Here is an 8,367-nt window from a genome sequence, read left to right as displayed (position 1 = left end):
ACTTTGGCACTGGTCGTCTCCTCCACTTGCCACGTGTCTGCTTCCCTTACCACAACCTTATCTCTTCCTTCTCGCCTCTTCTTCCCCGCTGCCATGCACGGCCTTCTCGTGGTGCTCCAGCTGCGATTTGTGGCCCCCATAGATGGCCATCTTCCCTGACCTATGCCCCATCACCCAGATTCATGGCCTCTCTTGCCGGCCATCTCCCTCACCATGAACGCCCGCCCGACCATGCTGCAGGTGTGTCACTTGCTGCCAGACCAAATCCACGAGCCCCATCTTGTCCCTCTCTCCACGTGATTTTTCCTACCGATCGCCTTTTCTTCTTCTAAAGAAGCCAAAGATGCCTTTTGCAACAAGTGTCTTTGTTTCAATGGCAATTATGCCATCGAGCAGGCTAGATGAGGTTTTCTGCAGCAAGATATCTGTTGCAAAAATTTGTACAACATAATTTCCGTTGCAAAGGGTTCTGTAGCATTAACTCTGTTGCAATCGTGAAGGGGGCCGCTTGGTCGCTCCACGGCATCACATCTGACGGCTCGCGACCCGACTGATCTTTTCATAGCACGCCTCTTCATACCTCTCATGTACTAATGGGAGAGGTAAAACAGAATAGTACACGCATATCATCCCACTTAGGTGCTAGGCCAACCTCTCGCAGGGGGCTAACCAAGACCGGGGCAACGGTTGTTCCCACTACCATTTGAATTTTCTTGTGCCATGCATCCTAGATCCTACCCCTTTCCCTACTTAACTCCAGTTAGCAAATCTCACACTAGTACACTATATAAACCCGGCTCGCTCCACTTTCCTCCTCAGCTCCACTCCGCGAGCGTTATCAACCTGAAACCCCCACAATCGAATAACCCAACAAAACAAAAAAGCAAAAAAAAGCCAGAGCTTCCAGCAGTTTGAGTAACAGTCAATGGTGGGCTTGGCCAAGATCGCCATGGGATGGCTCAAAGAGCCACTGAGCTGGTTTTTCATTGCCTCCGTGGTCTTCGTGGTGCTGCAGCGGCAGCGGCGGCGTGGCAAGGCCAAGGCGCCGCCGCTGCCTCCGGGGCCGTACCCGCTGCCGATCGTCGGCAACATGTTCATAATGGACCAGCTGACCCACCGGGGCCTCGCGGCTCTGGCAAAGCGGTACGGCGGCATTCTCCACCTCCGCCTCGGCCAGGTCCACGCCGTCGTCCTGTCGACGCCGGAATATGCCCGGGAGGTGCTGCAGGCGCAGGACGTCGCCTTCTCGAACCGGCCAGCCACGGTCGCCGCCATCTACCTCACCTACGACCGCGCCGACATGGCGTTCGCGCACTACGGGCCCTTCTGGCGCCAGATGCGCAAGCTGTGCGTGATGAAGCTCTTCAGCCGGCGCCGCGCGGGGACCTGGCTCGCCGTGCGCGACGAGTCCGCGGCGCTGGTCCGGGCCGTGGCACGGCGGAGCGGCGAGTGCGTGAACCTCGGCGAGCTCATCTTCAACCTCACCAAGAACGTCACCTTCCGCGCCGCGTTCGGCGCCGACGCCGCCGGCGACGCCGGGAAGCGGGACGAGTTCATCGCCATCATGCAGGAGTTCTCCCAGCTCTTCGGCGGGTCCAGCATCGGCGACTTCATCCCGTGGCTCGGCTGGGCGGACCAGGGCCTCAACGTGCGCGCCCGCGCCGCGCGCACCGCCCTGGACGAGTTCATCGACAGGATCATCGACGAGCACATGAGGAGAGGCAAGAACCCCGACGACGTGGACGCCGACATGGTGGACGACATGCTCGCGTTCCTCCCTGAGGCGAAGCCGAAGAAGACCGCTGGCGACGACCTGCAGAACTCGCTCCGCCTCACTCGTGAAAATATCAAGGCCATGATCATGGTAAGGGCACCGAAAATTCCATTCTTAGTTTTCATATTATTATAAATATTTTGGTCTAAGTCAACTCTTTAATTACTCGTAAAATCCTGGTGAGTGAGCATCGCCTTCAACTCTTTAATTATACTCGTAAAATATTGCTAGTCAGGCTCTAGTGGTCCCCATTCGTTCTTGTCGAAGATGCACATATAGGATATACTACCTCCGATTCAGTTTACAAGTCCTACGCGTATATCTAGATTGTCAATTTTATCAACTTAATATAAACTATATAACACAAAAATTATACGGTTTGAAAATAAAACATCTGAAGTTTGCATTGATATATCTTTTGTAATATAAGACTTGTATTAGGTTGATCAAATTGACGACCTAGGGGCACGCGCACGCCCTGTAAACTGAGAGAGATAGTATATAGCTATGAGTATTTTCAGAAAAAAAAATCCAGCTTATCCGTTTATTATTCCGGTTTTGTGTTTTTGTCTTTTTTCTGAAATTTTCCTTGATATTTTTATTACTTTTGTTTTCCATGTTTCATTTTACAAAAAGATAACAATGTTTCTATAAACACACAACATTTTATAAAAATACTTTAATACTTTTCCAAAAAATCATTAACATTAAAAATAATAAACTGAGCACATTTTATTTTATAAATATTTGAACACATTTTAAATTTACATGGAACTTTTTGAAACTGCGTGAATATTTTAAAACATCAAATTGTTTTTAAAATTACAGGTACGGTGTTTAAATGCTTCAATATTTTTAAAATTGTGTGAATATTTGAAAGAAGTATGCGAACCCATTTATAGGATACAAAACACTTTTCAAAATCACACAAGTAATTTATAAAATATCTAAAAAAAATCCTTTTTAACACCAATTTCAAGTCCAATCTTCCTACACTGTGAGTATGACATCATGTGTGATCTCATTGTGTACACCGTGAGTATGTCATATGAGAACGATCTGCTTTTGCTTGTGTGTGTGCGGGCACACACGCGTAATAAAAATCTAATATAACGTGGTTGCGTGTTTTATATGTGTATGCTCGGCAGGACGTGATGTTTGGTGGGACGGAGACGGTGGCATCGGGGATCGAGTGGGCAATGACGGAGATGATGCACAGCCCCGACGACATTTGTCGGCTGCAGCAGGAGCTCGCCGACGTGGTGGGTCTCGACCGGAACGTGGACGAGTCAGACCTCGACAAGCTCCCCTTCCTCAAGTGTGTAATCAAGGAGACACTCCGGCTACACCCGCCCATCCCGATTCTCCACCACGAGAACGTCGAGGACTGTGTCGTCGGTGGCTATTCAGTGCCCCGGGGATCCAGTGTCATGATTAACGTATTCGCCATTGGCCGCGACGCCAAGGTGTGGAAGGACGCCAACATGTTCCGACCGTCGAGGTTTATGGCGGGGGAAGGGGAGGCCGCAAGGGTTGACTTCAAGGGCAACTGCTTTGAGTTCCTGCCATTCGGGTCCGGTCGCCGCTCGTGCCCTGGGATGGCGCTTGGCATCTACTCACTGGAATTTGCTGTCGCGCAGCTCGCCCACGGGTTCAGCTGGGCGCTGCCCGACGGCATGAAGCCATCGGAGCTCGACATGACTGACATCTTCGGTCTCACCGCGCCACGCTCCACCAGGCTATCTGCAGTGCCCACACCCCGGCTTACTTACCCTTTGGTCTCTGATGTCGATGCCACGCCCAAGGCGTGACGTCACGTCATATGCGCACATAAAAGTATGTAGCACAATAAAGATGTTTCACTCGATTCAGGGTAACACTATATCAGATTATTAGACAACGGGTCCATGGATCCAAAATCGAGTCAAACTTTGTAAACATTGACCAGGTTCATAGATACTTTTAGATTCACCATGAAACATATCGTGCATTTGTGCGGGCGCTTGCTACAGCCAAGCATGCATTTTACTTTATTCTTAAAGAAAACGAACTGTTAATTATTGCAAGAGTCATCCGTAAAACATTTTATTGCAAGAGTCCATTGCTCCAAAGAAACATTCTTAATATACTAAATCTAGCCTGGTTTGATTTATCTGGATTTTTTGACTTTTTCCTTTCAGTAAAATCAGGCCAATAGAATAGTGACACGTTAATTTGTGGGGGAGCTGGCGGGGTGCGCTTCTGCGTGCATTTGATGATTTTGCTGTGGATAGACGGTCAAAGTTTGGCTCTTGACTATAGATTGCAATCTGACTGATTTGTTACGTTTGTATAGTCGGTGGCCGCTGAAATCGCTAGCCCTACGCGCTTCGAGAGAGACCTCGTCGACGTCAAGGCCACCACGGCACCACCGAACAAGACTATAAATAGACTCTCCTTTGCTCTTGTCAGGCTTGCTTCTTCAGTTAACAAGTGTCGTTCTTCTTCAGTTAACGAACGACCAAGATCTACGCTACGCTGCTGATCGGACGGCTCACATTGCTCGCCGTCTCACTGTACCGTTTCAACCGTTCCCTGTAGCGTTTCGTTTACTACACTGTTGCCGTCACCGCGTGCCAGCTGAGCTATAAAGCTTGCACTCCTCAACTTGTAAGGGATCAATTATTGGGAGAACCATTTCATTACTCAAACATACATCTTATATCAATACAAACCTTAGTTCGTCCCTACTTTTCCCTTTCTCTTTCGTGAGATCTGTGATCCTTCTGTGGAAATCTGCCTCGATCTCCTCTGGGGTGTGACAATTGGTATCATGAGCGTAGGTTATCCTCGGCGACGCAGCAGATCGGAGCTGCGATTGTGATCTCCCACCCTTCCCTCCCTCTTTCGTCGACGGTGACGATTTTGATGGCGTTGGCGGCGGTGTAGGTGGCGCTGGTGGTGGTAGACCCATTCGTCGGCAGCACGTCGAGCTTGACTGGTTGTGTGAGAAAATCGCTCACTCGGTAAAATCCCAGGTCGGCTGCGTGTGGTGCTGTTCTTGGGGGCGATCTACAGCGGCGGCGGCAGGGCTGAGTTTTCAGATCCGGTTCTCGGGCTAGTTCCGCGGGTAAAATTCCTCTCTGCACTACTCAGCCAAGATGGGGCGAGCCAAGGCTAGTCTCGACAAGTCAGAAATCGCCGAACTCCTGGCCATGAAGGGCGAATTTCTCCAACACCGCGAAGAAACCGTTGAGCTGCGCGGCGAAGTCGATGATCTTCGCAAGGATGTGCACGCCATCGGCCTCAAGCAGGACACAATGGTCTCAGTGATGGACGGGGTTCAGAAGGCGGTATCCTCGTTAAACACTCATCTCGCGAACATGGCAGATGTACTGAAAGCATTAACCGCTCCTGGGGCTTCGACATCGTTACCTCCGGACCAACCAGTTCCTGAACATCAACAAGCGAACAAGGAAACTGTTGCACCAGATGACAGGCAACTGACAAAAGAACTAAGAAAATGACTGGCCTTGGAACAAGAGAAAACTAGACAAGTTGCATCTCAAATCCCTCCCCACCTGGCACCCATCCAAGTGCCCAGACACTCAGCTCCCCCAGGGTTCGGAAACAACTCAGTTTTCGAGATCCACTCGGCCAATGGAACACCAACCGCAGCATACAAAACTGCCCGTACTCCTGGATTTCATGGATTCCAGCCACCCGGTGTTCGTCAGAGTTGGGACGACTTTCAGAAGCAGTATGATCAAGACATGTGTACACGGTTCCTCAAAAGCATCACAAAAGGACCTCGAATGGATTTCCCTCGTTTCGATGGTGACAACCCAGCCGGCTGGATACGGCAGTGTGAAAAGTACTTCCAAATGGCTGGTGCCCCTGTTGAATACAGAGTCAACTTGGCACAATTATATGTCGTGGGCAGAGCCGATGTGTGGCTACGTCGTTCGGGCATCCTCAAGAAGCAACCAACTTGGGCACAGTTCACTAAAGAAATCATGCGCCGTTTCTCATCTGCCAGCTCTTATGAACTTACTGAACGATTCAACAACCTGAAGCAAAACACCTTGAACGTGTCAGACTACACTGACCAATTCGAAGAACTGATGGCAGAAATCCAACCTGACAACCCAATAATGGATTAACAGTGGTTTGTCAAATGCTATGTTAATGGGCTACGCTCACAAATCAAGTTTCAACTTAGATCACTAAGACCTAAATCCCTCACAGAAGCTTACTGGTTGGCAGTCGATATGGAGAAGGGAACAACAGAAAAGAAAGCTTTTCAAGCCCACACAAGCACAAGCAAAAGCTATACTGGTTTTCACAAAACCTATAGCCCAGCAACAGAAAAAGGGGCAAATCCCAAACCAACTATAGTGAACCAAAGAGCCAGAGAACCTGGCAAATGCTGGAGATGTGGAGATGCTTGGTTTCATGGCCATAAGTGCAAATTGGCCCCTGCTCTGAATGTCCTGACAGGTGAGGAACCTACTGATCAACAAAGAGAACAGGAAGAAATAGAGGAACAAGATGTAGAAGAACAACCACAAACAGAAGAACATTGCATGAAAATATCTGCACAGGCAATGCAATCAGACAATGTCAACACAATATCCATACTAGTGCAAATCGGGGGCAAACAGGGCATTGCTCTAGTAGACTCTGGAAGTAACTCTACCTTTATCAGCCTCAAGTTTGCCCTGACCACTTCTTGCACTATTCTTAAAGACACTAGTAGAGCTGTCACTGTTGCTGGGGGAGGAACATTGTGGTCAGGTTCATATATACCCACAACCACATTCACTGCTGGCAGTACCAAGTTCCAACAGCAATTCAGAGTGCTAGATCTCCCTGGACATGACATGGTGCTAGGCAGTGACTGGATGTCCAAGCATAGCCCTGTTGCTTTTCACTATAACCCTAGACAGATCACAGTGATGCAGAACAAGGACACTCCTATTACAATTAAGGCCTGTGACACTTTATCTGAAGCTACTCATATTGAGGCTGCAGAAGTGAACAAACGTCTTTCCTCAGGAGCTCCAGGCTATGTACTACAACTCATCAGAGACACTACCATGACTAAACCAGAGAAACACATAGTTCCTCAGCCTGTGGAAGAAGTTCTGCAGAAATTCTCTGAAGTATTCCAAGAACCAAAGGGTTTGCCCCCTAAAAGATCACATGATCACAAAATACCACTGAAATAAAAAGCAATCCCTCCTAACTCCAGGCCCTACAGAGTACCTCACATGCAGAAAAATGAATTGGAAAGGCAAATTGATGCAATGCTCAGGGATAAAATTATCAGGGCTAGTGAGAGTCCCTACTCCTCTCCAGCAATTCTAGTAATGAAAAAGGATGGTACTTGGAGGATGTGCATAGACTACAGAAAATTGAATGAAGCAACAATAAAGAACAAGTTCCCAATTCCAGTAATTGAAGATTTGCTAGATGAATTACATGGAGCATCTTACTTCACCAAGTTGGACCTCAGATCTGGGTATCATCAAGTGAGAATGGATGAAAATGATATACCCAAAACTGCATTTAGAACCTACTTTGGGCACTATGAGTTCTTAGTTATGCCTTTTGGACTTGGAAATGCACCTGGAACATTTCAAGCCCTCATGAACAGCATCTTTGACCCATATTTAAGGAAGTTTGTGCTGGTTTTCTTTGATGATATCCTCATCTTTAGTAAATCCTTATCAGAACACTTGGAACACCTGCAAATAGTGTTACAGTTACTGAAAGAACACCAACTGTATGCCAAACTCTCTAAGTGTGTTTTTGCAGTGACACAAGTGGATTACTTGGGCCATGTTATAAATGCAGAAGGAGTTTCTACTGACCCCTCTAAAGTAGCAGCAGTAGCTGAATGGCCAACCCCCACCACTCCTAAACAACTCAGAGGATTCTTGGGCCTCTGTGGCTACTATAGAAGATTTGTCAGAAATTTTGGCACTATTGCAAGACCTCTGCATGACCTGCTCAAGAAAGACAGTTTCTCCTGGACAGATAAACAAACCAGTGCTTTTCAACAACTAAAACAAGCTATGACAAATGCCCCAGTGCTGGCCCTACCAAACTTCACTGAGCCCTTTGTCCTAGAAACAGATGCTTCAGGTACTGGGATATGAGCAGTCATGATGCAGCAAGGAAATCCCATAGCCTACTACAGCTCCACCCTCTGTCCAAAGAATGTTGCCCTATCCACTTATGAAAAGGAAGCCCTAGCAATTCTAGCTGCATTGAAAAAATGGAGACATTATTTCCTGGGCAATAATCTCATCATAAAAACAGACCACCGGAGTCTACAGTTTATGACAGACCAAAAGATCAACACTAGCATACAACACAAGCTGATGTTGAAGCTCCTAGAGTTTAACTTTAATCTGCAGTACAAAAAGGGCAAGGAAAACACAGCGGCTGATGCCCTTTCAAGAAAAAACACAATCATGGCTATATCACTGGTCACTCCTCAATGGATTTCTGCAGTAGAGAAGTCCTATGCCAATGACAGCACTTGCCAGTCTCTTCTGGAAAAGTTACTACTATCCCCTGATCATTCAGTAAACCAGAACAGATTA

The 8,367-nt window shown here is 47.7% G+C and overlaps 1 protein-coding gene across 1 annotated transcript; it reads left to right on the top strand.

The window, feature by feature from the left end:
* The first annotated feature begins 856 nt into the window (after nucleotides 1-856).
* On the top strand, nucleotides 857-3,753 carry LOC119356682 (cytochrome P450 84A1-like). The gene is made up of 2 exons (XM_037623661.1): nucleotides 857-1,864; nucleotides 2,923-3,753. Exons 1-2 carry the CDS (start codon nucleotides 926-928, stop codon nucleotides 3,583-3,585), a joined length of 1,602 nt encoding a protein of 533 aa, XP_037479558.1. The 5' UTR covers nucleotides 857-925; the 3' UTR covers nucleotides 3,586-3,753.
* Nucleotides 3,754-8,367: the final 4,614 nt, after the last annotated feature.

Source organism: Triticum dicoccoides, chromosome 2A, assembly GCF_002162155.2.
Source record: "Triticum dicoccoides isolate Atlit2015 ecotype Zavitan chromosome 2A, WEW_v2.0, whole genome shotgun sequence".
Lineage (NCBI taxonomy): Eukaryota > Viridiplantae > Streptophyta > Magnoliopsida > Poales > Poaceae > Triticum > Triticum dicoccoides.
Note: the sequence above shows the minus strand (reverse complement) of the source record. Positions and strands in the feature narration are given on the sequence as shown.

Excerpts from the sequence above, each read along its gene's own strand:
- LOC119356682 (XM_037623661.1), top strand. The coding sequence starts at position 926 with ATGGTGGGCTTGGCCAAGATCGCCATGGGATGGCTCAAAGAGCCACTG. Across the intron at positions 1,865-2,922 it reads ATATCAAGGCCATGATCATG|GACGTGATGTTTGGTGGGAC; the intron begins GTAAGGGCACCG and ends TATGCTCGGCAG.